Here is an 18,492-nt window from a genome sequence, read left to right as displayed (position 1 = left end):
GCTATTATCTAATGATTGTATCCATCACCATAGCAACTGAAGAAAAAAAAATGATCTCATTAGCTGATTTCTCTGCAAGCTTCAGTGTCTAACGATACGTCCGACGGCTATCTGTCGACGCAGTGAGAGTACCTATATGATCTGGTGACATGAAATAATAAATCCTGCATTTTTTGTTCTTTAATCAGTTCAGAACAGAGAGCTTTTAAAACACAGGGAGGATAAAAAGTAGGGAATACATTTTGATTGTGTGTCTATATGTCTCATTATCATAATAAATATTAACATGTTTTTGGCTCTAGAACATTCCCTAGATCCTTCTGCAGTACAAATCTAGCAGTGATGAGTCTTGTACAATATATTATCCAAAGTGTTAGTCACAAATATGGTGAGGACTGAGGAATAGCAGTGAAATATAGGAGATTTCTAGTTTAATTTTGCTTTAGCACAGGGGTGATATAAGAGCGGATAATGCCCGTGTTCTGGCAGCTCTACAAACTCTGGCTTTACAGTTTGTGACAGTGTCTACTGCGGAGGTCTCTGGAAACATGGCACCCTCACCAGTGGCCTACCAATAGCCCCGCAGACCCTGCGGTAGCAGGGAGGCACTGAGTAAGTGTGTGTTCAGTCTCTCACTAAGCAGCTTGGCAAATTCGAAACCTACAGCATAACCCTGCTTTACTTTTCAATAATCGATCTTGATATACGATGTCTGAAGAACGGTATTTATTATGCAGTAAAGGGATCATGTATATATATGCGATGATTGATTAGATGGTGTATATACAAGTGAATTGGAGAAGTTGCATATACAATGAATTGGGTAAAACTGTAAATAAAACATAAACATGCAATTACAATCTGCACATAGAAAAATGCAAGGTAAACATGCAGTACACATAACATTATGCATACAATCTGACATTATGGGTAAAAGGTATATGCTAGAGTGTAACTGGTATTACTAACATACATAACTGCCTAAATGAGTTAAGGGTGACATAGTTTTGAGTGATAAACTCACCATCGAATGCTGTCTCGGGCTGGACCATGTGAGCTGTATCTGTCTGCATACATGTGAAACTTAATATGGCCCCTGATGATCATCTTTGTCCCAGAATGCATTGCTAGCTAGCTAGCTACAGAAAGCTAAGGGGGACAAACTACCTAGCATGCAGTAGCTCTGTACTGACCACAGGAAGGAGTGGATTATGCAAAACAGATAAACAGTAGAACACAATAGAAACTTATGCTGAAGGCATGACACTCCCCGTCTGGTATCACTGATACCATATATTAAACTCTAAGATGATAACAGTAAGAACAGTTCGGATACTGGTCTGAGATAGAACTTAGTCTCTCCTTGTTTACAGACCTTGACCTCCACCTTACGGACTTTCCCATCCTTACTTGGGAATGTTTTGGTGACAAGACTTAAAGGCCACTCATTACGTTGTGCCTGACAGTCTCTGATGAGCACAATGTCCCCTGGTTTTAAGTTGGGTTGGGCAACTTGCCATTTGCTTCTTGGTTGTAAGGTAGATAAGTACTGACTTTTCCACCTGTCCCAAAAGGTGTTTGCAAGGCTTTGAACTTGTCTCCATTGACGTTTAAATAAGTCTTTGGTGTTGAAATCTCCTGAAGGAGCATAAGCAGTCCCAGTTTTCTGAGTAAGAAGAGTGGCAGGGGTAAGTAGAAATGGGTCCTCTGGATCATTAGAAACTGAAGTCAAGGGTCTGGCATTGATGATAGCTGAGACTTCAGCCATGAAGGTAGTTAAACTCTCGTGGGTGAGTCTTGCAGTTCCTACTTGCAGAAAGATGGAATCCAGGATTCTGCGTATTATTCCTATCATCCTTTCCCATGCACCTCCCATATGAGAAGAATGGGGAGGGTTGAAAGTCCACATACAACCTTTCTCACTAAGGTATTTCTCCACTCCCTTTCTGTCAATGTTTGAGGGAATTTGTAATTCCTTGGCTGCTCCAACAAAGTTGGTGCCTCTGTCCGAACGGATGTGTTTTACAGGACCACGGATGGCCATGAAGCGTCTTAGTGCATTAATGAAGCTTGAAGTGTCCATTGATTCTATAACTTCAATGTGAACAGCTCTGATGCTCATACAGGTGAATACAACTGCCCAACGCTTGCTGTTTGCATTGGCTCCTCGAGTGTGTCGGGTAATGATGGTCCAAGGCCCAAATACATCAAGACCAACATTTGAAAAAGGAGGATCTGTACTAAGCCTGTCTGCTGGAAGATTAGCCATCTTCTGAGTTTGAGAAGTACCACGAAGTTTGCGACAAGTAATACATTTAAAGATTATGTTGCTTACACACCTTTTTGCCCCAATAATCCAGAACCCTGCTGACCGTAGAGCTCCTTCTGTAAACAGTCGTCCCTGGTGTTTGACTTCATTGTGATAGTGTTGCACAAATAAAGAAGTAATGTGATGACTTCCAGGAATGATTAAAGGGTTTTTCTCATTTGATCCTAAGTTCGCTTCTTGAAGGCGACCTCCCACTCTCAATAAATCACTCTCATCGAGAAACGGGTCTAGTTTCTTCAAGGTGCTGTCTCTTGGAATAGGATTTCCATTGGTAAGGTTGTGAATTTCTGTAGCATAGGTTTGATGCTGAACAATACGGATCATCAGGTTCTGAGATTGTTGTATTTCTTCTGGTGTGTAAGTACTTTGACAGTGATGCCAACCTTTACACTTAATCACATTTGTAGCTGTACTGTGTTTAAATGAACGGGCTATGTGGGTTAGGCAGGTGATAGCCCTAACAAGTGATTTCCACGTTGAGAATCTTTGGAATCTTTGGGATCCAAGTTGACGATCTGAAACCATGGTATGGATTGTAGTTACTTGTGGACGTATTTCAACATCTGAGTCTGCGTCTACTAGTTCGAATGGGTCTCTTTGAGGATTGATCAAATCTGTCTGGTACAAGAATTCAGGTCCCGTGAGCCATGTGGTGTCTTTGAGGAGACTGGCTGGAACGGCTCTTGTGGCGTGATCTGCGGGGTTATGAGCAGTAGATACATAGTTCCACTGTTTTGGATTGGTAGATCTCCTGATCCTTAGCACACGGTTGCTGACATAAACATGGAAACGTCTGGTCTCATTGTAAATGTACCCTAATACTACTTTGCTGTCAGTGTAGAATTCTGTTTCTGAGAGTTCGATAGGCAACTCAGATGAGATTAATTCAGCTACTTCTAAGGCTAGTACTGCAGCACAAAGTTCTAGCCTGGGCACTGTGTGTTCTGGAAGAGGTGCAAGCTTTGCTTTGCCCATGACGAATCCAATGTTACATTGACTTTTATTGTCCATGGTTTTGAGATATGCAACAGCAGCAATTGCTTGAACTGAAGCATCTGAGAATACACACAGTCTCTGCTTTTGCACTTCTGTGGAAGGTACAGGTGCATATGGGCGTCTAATATAAAGGTTGGTTAAGGCGGACAGAGAACTTTTCCACTCTTCCCACAATTCCCTTTTTTCTAGAGGCAGAGGGGCATCCCAGTCGGATGATTCACAGGTTAGGTTTCTGAGCACGGCTTTACCTTGAATGGTGACAGGAGCTGCAAATCCTAAGGGGTCGTACAAGCTATTGACAGTAGATAAGACACCTCTGCGAGTGAAGGGCCTTTCTTCACTACTTACTTGGAAGGTAAAGGAGTCAGATTTCAAGTCCCATAAGAGTCCAAGGCTACGTTGGGCTGGTGGCAAATCAGTTCCTAGATCCAAATCCCTTAAGTCAGTGGTATGATCTTGTGTAGGGAAGGCTTCCATTACTTTTTTGCTGTTGGAGGCTATTTTGTGAAGTCTGAGATTGGAACAAGCAAGCATTTCCTGAGCTCTCTTGAGGATGCTGATTGCGGTCTCTTCTGTTGGCATAGATTTCAAACAGTCATCCACATAGAAATCTTTTTCTACGAGCTGTCTAACATCAGAACCATACTCTAGTTCACCCTCTTGAGCTGAACGTCTGAGTCCGTAGATGGCAACTGCGGGTGAAGGGCTGTTACCAAAGATGTGTACCCTCATGCGGTATTCTACAATGTCCTTAGAGGGGTCGTTGTCTCTGAACCAAAAGAATCTTAGGAAATTCCTATCCTGTTCTCTCACAAGGAAACAATGAAACATTTGCTGAATGTCAGCTGTGAAGGCAATAGAGTCTTTTCGGAATCGTATGAGTACTGCAAGGAGTTTGTTGTTAAGGTCTGGTCCTGTCAGGAGCACATCATTTAAAGAGATACTTTCAAATTTAGCACTGGAGTCAAATACAACTCTGATCTGACCTGGTTTCTTTGGATGGTATACTCCAAACATTGGCAGGTACCAGCATTCATCTTTCTCTTTAAGAATAGGAGCTATCTCAGCGTGACAGTTTTCAAATATTTTGCTCATGAAAGAAAAGAAGTGATCTTTCATCTCTGGTTTTCTGTGAAGATTGTGTTTAAGTGAGGAGAAACGTTTGAGAGCTTGTTCTCTGTTGTTAGGTAGACGTTGTCTGGGTGTTCTAAATGGTAGAGGGGCAACCCAGCTGTTGGTATTGTCTTTAACTAGTCCTTCCTCCATTATTTCCAAGAATAGTTTGTCTTCTATGGACATTGCTACTTGGTCATCCCTTTTTGTTCTTTGGAAGACTGTGAATCCCAGATGATCTTGGTAGTTGTCACAGATCTGGTCGTCACTAAGAGAATCTATGGGAGTACAGTGTGGTAGTTCCTTAATGAGGAAGTGGTTGTGACATGGTTGAAACAGAGAAGGGCGTCCATTTTCTAAAGTGCAAGTAAGCATGGTATTGATAGAAGCTGGTTTGTGCACACTTCCAAGGCATACCTCTCCTATTATGACCCATCCTAGGTCTAAACGTTGAGCATAAGGTGCATTGTGTGGACCATTAATCTGACTTCTGACTTTGTGGACTCGTAGGAGATCTCTCCCGATGAGTAGAGATACCTGGGCTTGTGAGTCCAGTTCTGGTATCAGATGTGCTATACGTTTTAAATGTGAATGATGAAAGGCTGCATCTGGTGTAGGAATTTCAGACCTTTTCTCTGGGATATCATCGCACTCAGTGATTGGTGGTAAGGGAAGACGTGTCTTACCATCTATGGATTCCACTATATAGCCTGTGGCTTTCCTTCCTGCTGCCTCAAAACTCCCTGCACAGGTTTTAAAGGAGTAAGGGGTGCTGGGGCCTCTGATGTTAAAGGTCTCAAAGAAGTTTGATCTGGCTAGAGAACCATTACTTTGGTCATCTAGGATCGCATAAAGTTTGACAGCTTTATCTGGTTGGCCTTTGGGGTAGACTCTGACTAAACAGATTTTGGAGCAAGATCTGTTGCTAATGGCATCTTTGCAGACTTCGGTACATTGCACAGTCATCTCTGGTGTTGCTGCATTAGTGTCTTTTTGCTCTGCATTATGCTCCCCGCCATGCTCTGTGTCACTGTGGCTGTTTTGTAAAGCCCATGGGGGAGGCCCAGGGTGTAAAGCTGTGTTGTGACTTGTGCTGTGACAGTCTGTGCAGTTAAGACTAACCTTGCAATCTTTGGCGAGGTGAAATGAGGAAGAGCAGCATTTGTAGCAGATACCATTTTCTCTTAAGAAGGCCTTACGGTTCTCCAGGGACTTTTCTCTGAAGGCTCTGCATTTCAGGAGAGGGTGCGGTTTGTGATGCAGAGGGCACTGCTTGGCGGGATCTTTCTCCCTGGTCTCTTGGTGAGCAGAGCTGATAAACCTGTGGGAAGAATCTGAATTATGAACGTTAGTCTTGTGAACTGTGACTGCAGTTTTGCGAGGGTTAGGTAGCGCAGGGGTAGTGCCTGTTAGGGCAAAGGCAAAACTAGGGTCATTCCTGGTCTTGGCTTGCTGACTTACAAAGTCCACAAAAACAGAGAATGGTGGAAATGGTACCTTGTTACGCTGTTTGAACTTTGAACCGTGGGTAATCCATTGTTCCTGTAGATTATAAGGTAGTTTTTGCACTATAGGGTTAATGCCTCTGGCGGTGTCTAGGAAAGCAAGTCCTGGCAAGTCTCCCTCACATTTGGCTACTTGGAGCTCCATTAGTAAGTCGCTTAACTCTCTAAGTCTCTGATAGCCTCTGTTAGGTAACCTAGGAAAATCATCGATCCTTTTGAACAGTGCGTTTTCTATTACCTCTGGTGAGCCATAGCACTCATTAAGTCTGTCCCAGATCATTTTAAGGCCATTCTCAGGATGGTTAATATTAATCACTCTTATCCTTCTAGCATGTTCAACTGATTCATTCCCAAGCCATTTAATTAAGAGGTCTATCTCTTCACTATATGAAAGGCCTAAATCTTTGATTGCGTTTTGGAAAGAGGATCGCCATGCTCTGAAACTCTCAGGGTGGTCATTTAGCTTTGAGAGTCCTTTTGTGACCAGGTCACGGCGTGCAAGAAACCTGGCAAAGTCTAATGTATCTTGATTGGCTCTAGGTGCATTAGCATGGTGGGTAAGTGGTGTGTTATCATACCTGGTAGGAATGACTGGTTCCTGCTGGCTTGTATTTCCCCACCTTTGCGTGTAGGAGGTAGTGCCATGGTTGTAGTTTGCGGCTACAGGCTCTTGGCGTGAGGGTGAGTTGTCTCTCATGGATCCACTGTGATTGGAGTCCTCTTGCTTGCAGGTTTGCAGTCTGCTACTGACTTGTGGTGGCACTGCATAGTGTACTTGGCTTGTTTCATTTATGAAATCTGATTGCATATCTTGTACTGGTGGAGCGTTGCTGCTATTTGCGGACACTTGGCGCACGTATTCTGCTGCACGTTGCATTGAATTCTGTGATCCAAGTTCTGCATCAAGTATATTAATGGTTTCTTTTATGTTGAAGCGTTCTGCAGACTCTAAGAACTCTGCTTCGGCCATAGCGGCGGCAGCTTCCCTCTCAGCAGCAAGCTTCTCACTAATTGCTTCTAAGCGTTTTTTCTCCATATCCTTTTCTGCACCCAGACGTACCTTTTCTGCCTCCATGTGAAATTTCTCTACTTTCAACTGCATTTCTTGCTCAGCAAAGTTGGCCCGTACCTTTGCAGCTTCTGCTTTTGCACGTGCAAGGATGGCTGCATTGCTAACTGATGTTGATTTGGAGGAACCAGAGATGTGGGACCTTGTTTTGTATGAAGATGTTGTTTTATGAGACATACTGAGGAGATGTAAATGCTTGTCTGCGTAGAGACTGCTGTATCGCCGTGTGCAGGTATCTGTGCTGACGGTGTAGCAGGGCTCTGTTAAGTCAGGTTCTTGGAACTGTTAAACTGTTTGACTGTGCAGGGACTGTTGTATTGCCATGTGCAGGTAGCTGTGCTGACAGTGTGAGGCTTCTGTGTAGTCGAATGGCGGTACTCCTATTGCTGAGTTGCCACTGTTAGCAGACTGTATAGAAACTTGTGCTGTCATATGCAGATAGCTGTGGCTGGCAGTGTAACAGATCTGTAAGTCAGTACATGTGATCCACTTGCTGACAGACAATGTTGCTGACAAATTCAGGATGTGTGTTTTAAGTTGCTGACAGCCTGATATTTGCTGACAAATCAGTGTTCATGTGTCCAACTCGATGGTAGCATCGATGGCATCGATGGTTTGCTGATGAAGTCAGTGTGCATGTGTCCAAATGCTGATAGCATCGATGTTTTACTGTTCAGTCTCTCACTAAGCAGCTTGGCAAATTCGAAACCTACAGCATAACCCTCCTTTACTTTTCAATAATCGATCTTGATATACGATGTCTGAAGAACGGTATTTATTATGCAGTAAAGGGATCATGTATATATATGCGATGATTGATTAGATGGTGTATATACAAGTGAATTGGAGAAGTTGCATATACAATGAATTGGGTAAAACTGTAAATAAAACATAAACATGCAATTACAATCTGCACATAGAAAAATGCAAGGTAAACATGCAGTACACATAACATTATGCATACAATCTGACATTATGGGTAAAAGGTATATGCTAGAGTGTAACTGGTATTACTAACATACATAACTGCCTAAATGAGTTAAGGGTGACATAGTTTTGAGTGATAAACTCACCATCGAATGCTGTCTCGGGCTGGACCATGTGAGCTGTATCTGTCTGCATACATGTGAAACTTAATATGGCCCCTGATGATCATCTTTGTCCCAGAATGCATTGCTAGCTAGCTAGTTACAGAAAGCTAAGGGGGACAAACTACCTAGCATGCAGTAGCTCTGTACTGACCACAGGAAGGAGTGGATTATGCAAAACAGATAAACAGTAGAACACAATAGAAACTTATGCTGAAGGCATGACAGTGTGGGTGCCAGAAGTCTGCAGGGGCTATCGCTGCACTGCTGCTGCCTGCCGGGACCTGCCTTACCCCTCCGCTTGCCGCCGCGTCTGTGGCCGGGACTCACAGATCTACTTGTCTGCAGTCTCGGCGCTCCTCCTGGCTCCTGCTAATGAAAATGGCCCTCAAAAAATGTCTGCCCCCTTACAGTAGTTTTTAAGGATACTAGAGGAGGCGGTGGCCTCCACTAGCATCCTTAAAACCGGTCTGTTGTTAGGGGCAGCCATTTTGTGAGGGTCCTTTTTCATTAGCAGGAGCTAGGAGGAGCGCCGGGACCACAGACAAGTAGAGTTGTGGGTCCCAGGCACAGATGCGGCACCAAGCAGCAAGTGGAGGGGTAAGGCAGGGTTGGGGGCAGTGGCGTAACTACCGAAGGTGCAGGGGGTGCAGCTGCTATGGGGCCCGTGCTGTTCCTAGGGCCCGCAGCTCCCCCTGCACCCAGTTACACTAAAAGTTTAGGCAAAAAAGGGCATGAATGTCAGCCGCCGTCAGCGCCCTAGCGATGGACATTATCTCTCTAAAACAGGGTTGCCGACTTTTCAGCTTCCCTCTCCGGGAGAGGGAAGCCAGCTGCAGCAAGTAGGGGGCGGGGCCGGTGGGTATAGCACAAAAGGGGGCGGAGTCGTGGGTGGGACTAAGCAAATGAAATTACAAGCAGTACTCACCGCTGCCGCGCCATCCACTCACGCTGTCGCTCCCGCTCTCCATGCTGCCAGGCCAACAGAGCCCTGCAGTGGCTGCCACGCACCGCTCCCACCGCTGCCGCACATGCTGTACACACGATGCTGACAGCCTCCGCGCTAGCCGTCACACAGAAAAGCGACGCCATGACGCAAGGTATGTCATGACGTTGCCCTGGCAACTAGAACCCGCCCCCGGCACTTTGGAACTTGCGCATGCGCAGTCCAATTTTTCAGCATGAAGGCTGAAAAACCGGGAGGATGGTGGGGCTTTCCGGGGGACCGGGAGAAAGGTTCAAAACGCGGGAGACTCCCGCTAAAAGCGGGAGGGTAGGCAACTATGCTCTAAAAACCACAGTCCCCCTGGGTTGCCGGAACCTCAGCGCTCCGCCTCTCCATGGCGCCTCCCTCCTCCAACAGCCGTGCCTGCAGCCCTGTACTAAACTTGATGAGAAGCCGTCCTCTCCCCCCGCCCAGCAGAGCCGTCGCCGACCTCCTCCAGCAGCCGCACACACCTGCCACCCTGCACCGAAGTTGAGGGGATGCCATCCTATTTCCCTGCCCAACAGAGCTGGCGCTGACCTCCAGCAGCCACGCCTGCACCGACCATGATCCAGGGAAGCTGCGCTAGGGCTAGGGAGTGTGGGGAGATATTGAAAGATTATGTTCTAACCTGTTTACATCTTGCAGGTCGCAGAGACGACAAGACGGTGTGGGTGATGGGACACTCGTTTGCCCACTGGGCTTCGAAAGCGAGTGCATGTTCGGATGAGAGTATGCGTGTGAAAGCACGAATGGTCAGATGGTTGGGAGTGCGAGGCATGCTCTGGGGAGCGTTGCAGGGCTTGTTGCTGAGGTCAGTGCGGGACTTTGGGGTCCCTGAGGTGCTAATTTTGCACCTGGGCGGCAACGATCTTGGCCGTTGCACTGCTTTGGAACTGAGGTCGATTATTATCAGAGACCTACACATTGTAGCCCAGACGCTTCCCAGCTGCCGAATAGTGTGGTCCTCCATGATTCCTAGGCAAGTATGGAGGAATGCTAGATCAGGGCCCCTCTTGGATGGCGCACGGAGAAAGGTGAATGCTGCGGTGCAGCGATACCTGTTGGTGAATAGCGGTGGGGTCATCAGGCATGACTCCATTGTCTATAAGCGGGGTTCCCTGTATAGGCCGGACGGTGTCCATTTAAGTCCTGAGGGAATGGCCATATTCCTGGACGATTTATTTAGAGGTTTTTAGTTTGAGGTTCTGTTGTTTAGTTGGTAGTGCTGAGCGTTTTAGGGTGGCGGTGCTGCAGCCTAAGGCTTGGCTGTGGCGGTAAAGAATGGTCCTTGTTCAAATGGAAGTCATGTGTGGATAAGAGGGGTGCGCTCTCCCTTCATTCATACGCTACTAGCCCATGCCCCTTGGACAGGGGATGGACTACACCATCCGCATGGGTGGGTTGCGTGGGAGAGTTTAAACACCTACGATGTGTGAATGGTGTGATGTCATCTTACCTCTCCTTTTTCTCTATGACCGTTCTTTAGGGCCGCCACCCTCTTTTATAGAAATCAATATAAAAAGTTGTCAATTAATAAATTTGACATTCATATTGAAACGTCAGCACTTGTGTCTGTCTCTTTATTTTAGTGTTAAGTTTAGATAAGATTAGATAAGTTTATTAAAGTGTTGGGGCATAAGGATTGCCGATGGTAAGTTTATTGAGACAATTTTATGTTTGAAATGTCTGATAGTATAATTTCCTGTCATATATTTAAACCATATTTCTCATAGGTACTGTAGGGTGTATTTTATTACTTCCATATATATACTGTGATTGCCGTTGAAAATATATGTAAGCGAATAGACTTTTATAATCCCCTGGGCCAAAGGATTTTGCAGTTTCTTAAAGCAAGGAAAGGTCATTGAGTGTAAAAATGAATTCTCGCTATAAAAAATTATTTTCAGCTGTTATTTTTGTACATTAACTCAAGTAAAGTGAGACCATAAAATCCTTTAAATCGCCTTGAAATTTAGACTTATCAAATTGTATAACAGGTGACTTTGTGCTTAATATACTGCAGTTTGTACTTGAAAGGTCATTATTTAAGCTCATTGGATAGAGCTAATTGGCTATGGGATTCTTTGGACAGTACATATTATGGAACAAAATGGATAGTGAAACTCGTGCTCGCCGAATGAACTGTAATCAGTATTGGAGACCTGCAAGATCTATTAAGGACCATGTGTTCTAGTTGACTTGTTGGCCAAGCATTCATCCACGTTTGCTATCTGAGTAGGCTATTATCTAATGATTGTATCCATCACCATAGCAACTGAAGAAAAAAAAATGATCTCATTAGCTGATTTCTCTGCAAGCTTCAGTGTCTAACGATACGTCCGACGGCTATCTGTCGACGCAGTGAGAGTACCTATATGATCTGGTGACATGAAATAATAAATCCTGCATTTTTTGTTCTTTAATCAGTTCAGAACAGACAGCTTTTAAAACACAGGGAGGATAAAAAGTAGGGAATACATTTTGATTGTGTGTCTATATGTCTCATTATCATAATAAATATTAACATGTTTTTGGCTCTAGAACATTACCTAGATCCTTCTGCAGTACAAATCTAGCAGTGATGAGTCTTGTACAATATATTATCCAAAGTGTTAGTCACAAATATGGTGAGGACTGAGGAATAGCAGTGAAATATAGGAGATTTCTAGTTTAATTTTGCTTTAGCACATGGGTGATATAAGAGCGGATAATTCCCGTGTTCTGGCAGCTCTACAAACTCTGGCTTTACAGTTTGTGACAGTGTCTACTGCGGAGGTCTCTGGAAACATGGCACCCTCACCAGTGGCCTACCAATAGCCCCGCAGACCCTGCGGTGGCAGGGAGGCACTGAGTAAGTGTGGGTGCCAGAAGTCTGCAGGGGCTATCGCTGCACTACTGCTGCCTGCCGGGACCTGCCTTACCCCTCCGCTTGCCGCCGCGTCTGTGGCCGGGACTCACAGATCTACTTGTCTGCAGTCTCGGTGCTCCTCCTGGCTCCTGCTAATGAAAATGGCCCTCAAAAAATGTCTGCCCCCTTACAGTAGTTTTTGAGGATACTAGAGGAGGCGGTGGCCTCCACTAGCATCCTTAAAACCGATCTGTTGTTAGGGGCAGCCATTTTGTGAGGGTCTTTTTTCATTAGCAGGAGCTAGGAGGAGCGCCGGGACCACAGACAAGTAGAGTTGTGGGTCCCAGGCACAGATGCTGCACCAAGCAGCAAGTGGAGGGGTAAGGCAGGGTTGGGGGCAGTGGCGTAACTACCGAAGGTGCAGGGGGTGCAGCTGCTATGGGGCCCGTGCTGTTCATATCGCCCGCAGCTCCCCCTGCACCCAGTTACACTAAAAGTTTAGGCAAAAAAGGGCATGAATGTCAGCCGCCATCAGCGCCCTAGCGATGGACATTATCTCTCTAAAAACAACAGTCCCCCTGGGTTGCCGGAACATCAGCGCCCCGCCTCTCCATGGCGCCTCCCTCCTCCAACAGCCGTGCCTGCAGCCCTGTACTAAACTTGATGAGAAGCCGTCCTCTCCCCCGCCCAGCAGAGCCGTCGCCGACCTCCTCCAGCAGCCGCACACACCTGCCGCCCTGCACCGAACTTGAGGGGATGCCATCCTATTCCCCTGCCCAACAGAGCTGGCGCTGACCTCCAGCAGCCGCGCCTGCACCGACCATGAGCCAGGGAAGCTGCGCTAGGGCTAGGCCTGCTGTGCTGCCTCCTGTTTCACTGCAGGGATGAGTTCACTGATCCTCCAGCCGGGTGGCGCCGGTGCCATGCTGAAGTGCATAGGTCCACTCTGTGTCCAGCTTGGATTCCCCATTGGCTGCCCTCCCCCTTCATCCTGTGCCAGGATCTACTGACACGCTTCAGGCTGCAGCTTTCAGTAAGTGCCAGAGAGCCCTGTACACACCTTCCCCCTTGTTTGCATATGTGTGAAACTATATCACCCCTACCCATCTGTGTATGACCCCCTCTACCATCCTAATCCCCTGTGTTAACCCCTGTAACCCTTCCTTTGTGTGCCTGTGTGACTCCCTGTTCCACACAGCCCCTGTGTGTGTGACACCTTCTCCCCCTATCCAGTGGCGTAGCTACGTTTTGGGCGCCCCCCCGGCGTTAGGGGGGCGCCCCCCCCGCCGCCGCCACGCCAAGCACCCCTACCCCTCTGCCCCGCCGCCCATGCAAACCCCCCCAATCCCCCACAGCCTTACCTATCGCGCTGGTCCCGGCGGCTCCGTTCTTCTGCTGAGGACCACCACAAAATGGCCGCCCCCATACAGCAGACAGTTTCAGAGAACTGTGTGCTATATGGGGGCGGCCATTTTGTGGTGATCCTCAGCAGAAGAACGGAGCCGCCGGGACCAGAGAGATAGTCTGCGGGGGATTGGGGGGGGGTTAACTATAGCACCGCAGCCCCCGGCGCCCCCACATGCACAGCGACCCCCCGCGGTGGCGGGAGCTGCGGTGCTATAGTTACGCCGCTGCCCCTATCACCTATCACCTTACCCCAGTCTGTGAACTCCTTTACCCCATTCATGTGTGTATGACCTACCTATAACCCCTACCCCTGTGTGAGTGAAATGTTGTCCCCTACATTCTTTCTCCTATGTAAGACACTCTGGGGGAAATTTACCAATATGAAAAACCTAGTTTTTCGTATTGGTATTTCCCCTACGGTTGCATACGACTGTTTAAGTCGTATGCAAACTCGTGTTCCGGAGGGTCAGTTACAAAGCAGTCAGATACGACTGCTTTGTAACCCTCCGATGGTGTAACAATTCGTATTAGCTGGCCATATATAAGGCTGCTAATACGAATTATTTCTAGCAGTCTGCACGGATCAGTCAGATCCGTGCAGGCTGCAAGGTGTAAAAAAAAATAGAAAAATAAATAAATGAAAAAAAAAAAAACGGCGTGGGGTCCCCCCCACAGCCGAAACCAGCACCAGGCTGAAGGAGCCGGGGCCGGTAATTAAAAATCAGGGAACCCGACAAATAGGGGATCCCCGATTTTTAACAACCAGCCCCAGGCTCCAGGTCCGGGGCTGGTTCCCAAAATACGGGGGACAAAATGACTAGGGGTCCCCCGTATTTTAAGAACCAGCCCCAGGCACAACCAGCCAGCAGGGTAATGTCACAGCCGGGGGACACTTATAATATAAGGTCCCGCGGCCAAAACATTAACCCTACCGACCAGTCAGCCTGGCCAGGGGCCCTGGGGGAGTGGGGACCCCCCCAATGAAGGGGTCCCCCCCCTCCAGGACTTACCTGACCAGGCTGAAGCCTGGTGCTGTCCTCGATGCCCCTGGGCGGTGGGCATCGATCTGATCGTGGTGTAAAAAATAGATTAAACTATTGTTTTTTACTGTGGCACTAAAAGTGCCAGCAAGCCTCCCCAGCAAGCTGGGACTTTGAGAACCACAAGTCCCAGCCTGCTGGGCATTAAAGGGCCCGCTGGCACTTGTAGTTCCACAGTTAAAAAAATAGTACACAAAACACACTGACACACATTTAAAATAAAACTTTAATTCACACATTACACACATACTGATACTTACCTATCTTCTTCCCGTAGGTAGCCCTGGTCCTGATGTCCTCCGGTCCTGTGTCGGCGTTCCTCTTCATGTCGACGTCCTTCTTGAAGTCGACGTCCCTGTCGGCGATGGCGTCCGGTGTCCGGGTCCGACGAAATCCATGGAGGAAACTGTGGAAGGAAACCATACTCACCTGTCCCAGCGCGACGTAGTCCAGGTAAGGGTCTTTGCAAAAAAACAAACCGAACACCCCGAATCCAGCCGGACAAAGAGCCGCACGGTGTTTGTTTACATCGTGCGGCTCCGCCTCCCGAATGCCGCTATTGGCCGCCTTGCGGCCTAGCGGCTCCTGATTGGGCGCTAGGCCGCAAGGCGGCCAATAGCGGCATTCGGGAGGCTGAGCCGCACAATGTAAACACCGTGCGGCTCTCTGTCCGGCTGGATTCGGGGTGTTCGGTTTGTTTTTTTGCCAAGACCCTTACCTGGACTACGTCGCGCTGGGACAGGTGAGTATGGTTTCCTTCCACAGTTTCCTCCATGGATTTCGTCGGACCCGGACACCGGACGCCATCGCCGACAGGGACGTCGACTTCAAGAAGGACGTCGACATGAAGAGGAACGCCGACACAGGACCGGAGGACATCAGGACCAGGGCTACCTACGGGAAGAAGATAGGTAAGTATCAGTATGTGTGTAATGTGTGTATTAAAGTTTTATTTTAAAAGTGTGTCAGTGTGTTTTGTGTACTATTTTTTTAACTGTGGAACTACAAGTGCCAGCGGGCCCTTTAATGCCCAGCAGGCTGGGACTTGTGGTTCTCCAAGTCCCAGCTTGCTGGGGAGGCTTGCTTGCACTTGTAGTGCCACAGTAAAAAACAATAGTTTTATCTATTTTTTTTACACCATTTATCAGCTCGATGCCCACCGCCCAGGGGCATCGAGGACAGCACCAGGCTTCAGCCTGGTCAGGTAAGTCCTGGAGGGGGGGGACCCCTTCATTGGGGGGGTCCCCACTCCCCCAGGGCCCCTGGCCAGGCTGACTGGTCGGTAGGGTTAATGTTTTGGCCGCGGGACCTTATATCATAAGTGTCCCCCGGCTGTGACATTACCCTGCTGGCTGGTTTTGCCTGGGGCTGGTTCTTAAAATACGGGGGACCCCTAGTCATTTTGTCCCCCGTATTTTGGGAACCAGCCCCGGACCTGGAGCCTGGGGCTGGTTGTTAAAAATCAGCGAAGCCCTATTTGTCGGGTTCCCTGATTTTTAATTACCGGCCCTGGCTCCTTCAGCCTGGTGCTGGTTTCGGCTGTGGGGGGGACCCCACGCCGTTTTTTTTTTTAATATTTAATTTTTTTTCTATTTTTTTACACTGCAGCCTGCACGGATCTGACTGATCCGTGCAGGCTAAAACGCAAATAGAACAGGAAAATGGTGTTCTATTTTCCTGTCGTATTTGCATGCCTGTTTTACACCACTAAGCAGCCGTATTATCCATACGGCTGCTTAGTAAATCAGGAATCACCATTCTTTTGAATGGTGATTTCTGTCGTATCCTATCGATGGTGTAGGGCATTCGTATTTGTAACTACAAATACGAATGTTCCATCTTTAGGACTACGAATTGTTGTATTTTTGGGATTGTAAATCCCGAAAATACAAATTCGTAAAAAAAAGGTGTATTTCTCCCTACGAATACACCTTTTTTCTACAAATCCATTTTGGTAAATGTCCCCCTCTGTGTGGAATTTATTGCATAGGCATCACATTATTCATGTGTATTGTGCTGAGTGAGAAGAAAATAAATATCACAGCGAATACGTAGTTACAAACAAGAAACCCCATATTGCAGACAACAATGTTAATATCGATACTTCCTTGAATATATTGTTACTACGGTGGCCAATCTCGGGATCGGTGGGATCCCGGGATTTAGCCCCCAAAACACCGGGATTTCAATTTCGGGATTAGACTGCGCATGCACATGCAGTCTAATGCCGGGCAGCATCTGAGCACACGCTCAGACGCTGCCTGGCTTCTCCCATACCCGGAGAGCACTGTGCAGCGTGACCTCTCAGCGTGACATCAGAGGTCACGCTGCACAGGCAGGCAGAGATCACGCCGCCCGCCCACCAAGCCAGCCCAAAGCAAGGCAGCAAGCAACTCCGCAGTCCCGTTCCCCGCCCCCCCCCATGGCTCCCGGCAGTATGAAGCTGCACTCCCGGCTGCCCACCTAGCCAGCAGCCGCCCACCTAGCCAGCAAGCAGCAACCCGGGTCCCTGCAGTATGAAGCTGCCCACCCACCCAGCAACCCGGCCGCAAAAGTAAGTTAATTCAGGGCGGCCAGGGCGTTGTTTTTATTAGGAAAGCCAATCCCGGGATCCCGGGAATCCCGGGATTGAGCATTTTTTAATCCCGGGATTGAAGAAATGCCCCGGGATTGGCTTCCCTAATTGTTACTAATATAATATAGAAATATCTTGCAACAACAAGCATTAGACACACCCATATGTGGAGCTAGACAGGTGTGAATTGTGCAAATTGACATCTATCCATAAAAAGAGAAAGAAAACCGAAGGCTGATGAAGCCATGAGGTAACATAAACTACTGAAGGAATCCGAGATGCCTGCACTTTAAATTGTTGTTTGCTAGGGTCTATGATGCTGCAGCAATAGCCAATTAGGGAGCAGGGGAGGAGTTCCTACAGTTAGGAATAGCCAGTTAGTCAGGTGATCTGCCTCTCTGGCCCGTTTTTCATAGGAGAAGGTTGGTTTGAACACCCCTCCTGCAAATACCCCCTTTTACTGTTTTTCACCACTTTTTAACTCACTGTCATTTCTCTCTCTCCTCTCCTTTCACTCTTCTTTCTGTCTGCGTCTGTCAGCTGTCTGCTTGCAGCCAGAGAGCCTTTTTGTCTCCTAGTGCTGGACGGCCTAGTCATGCCGTTCCCGCGCAGGATCTCCCAACCCCCTGCCCGCTTCCAGCAGCCCGGTTCCCCCGCTGCTCGGTCCCCGCCTGTTGCTGTAGTGGCCGGGCGGGGCGGCAGGACTGCGGGGAGCGCAGGTACGCGGCGGCGGGGCGCGAGGGGAGCCGCGTCACCTACTGATGACGCGGCGCCGTGCTAGGCCGCGGCAGCGCAGTGCGGCGGGCGGCGACGGGAGTACCGCTGGAGGCTCCCAGGTCTTACCAGCCGGGTACCGGGGACGGTCCTCACGACGGGGCGGTCGGCCGGCTGCCCGTAGCACGGGGGTACCGCAGCAAGATGGCCGCCGGGCACCCGTGGCGGGCATACCCTCGCGGGTTACAGCCCCGGCCTCCTCCAGTGCCATGGCCTATCTTCCCACTACTCCCACTATAACTAGCAGCCTGGCGGCACCGCCTTAGCGCACACAGAGTAGGGGAGGGGGCTCTTCACTCCCTTCCCTGGGGCAGCCCAATACAGGATCACCTATGACCCCCTTAAGGAGAGCACGTAGGAGGTGGCTGAGTAGGGCGCGTTTGTTCCCGCAACGCGTCAGGCCCTTAGAGGGCGCCCAGGCCCTGCCAGCTACAAGAGAGCCTGTTGTTCCCTCTGCCCCTGCGCAAGCGGCAGGCTCCAATATAGACATGGCGGTAGTACAGCAACTGGTGGCGATGCTGATGCCGCTGGCGGGTCAGCCATCGCTGCAGGTTTCTGGGTCAGGTCCTAGGGACCAGCCTACTACAGTTCCCTCCTCTGGGGCTCTGGCTGTCCGGGGTACTTCCTCCCATGTTTTGTCAGCACTGGGTCTTCCCCCTGCCACATCTGATCCAGCCGCTACCGGAGTGCGGACAGACCATACAGTCAATGCAGCTGGAGTACCCGTTCCGGTGGCCGTACAGGATGTGGTGGCTGGCCC

At 48.4% G+C, this 18,492-nt stretch overlaps 1 protein-coding gene across 2 annotated transcripts; it reads right to left on the bottom strand.

Annotated features, from left to right (window-relative positions):
* Positions 1–537: 537 nt before the first annotated feature.
* Positions 538–8,191, bottom strand: LOC146020990 (uncharacterized). Of its 2 annotated transcripts, none has more exons than XR_014450862.1 (2): positions 1,025–8,191; positions 538–829 (listed from the first exon to the last, which is right to left on the bottom strand). XR_014450862.1 is itself a non-coding variant. In XM_083154732.1 (2 exons), the coding sequence occupies exon 2, from the start codon at positions 7,187–7,189 to the stop codon at positions 1,304–1,306; it is 5,886 nt and encodes a 1,961-aa protein (XP_083010858.1). In that variant the 5' UTR covers positions 7,190–7,890; positions 8,086–8,191; the 3' UTR covers positions 838–1,303. The 2 variants fall into 2 exon arrangements, 1 of the variants encoding a protein (XP_083010858.1); XM_083154732.1 differs by lacking the exon at positions 538–829 and having other exon boundaries at positions 838–7,890; positions 8,086–8,191.
* Positions 8,192–18,492: the final 10,301 nt, after the last annotated feature.

The sequence above is a fragment of the Crinia signifera genome, chromosome 7 (genome assembly GCF_055691185.1).
Source record: "Crinia signifera chromosome 7, ASM5569118v1, whole genome shotgun sequence".
In the NCBI taxonomy this organism is placed as follows: domain Eukaryota; kingdom Metazoa; phylum Chordata; class Amphibia; order Anura; family Myobatrachidae; genus Crinia; species Crinia signifera.
Note: the sequence above shows the minus strand (reverse complement) of the source record. Positions and strands in the feature narration are given on the sequence as shown.

Bases quoted from the DNA above. Each gene is read 5' to 3' on its own strand.
- LOC146020990 (XM_083154732.1), bottom strand. From the start codon at position 7,189: ATGTCTCATAAAACAACATCTTCATACAAAACAAGGTCCCACATCTCT.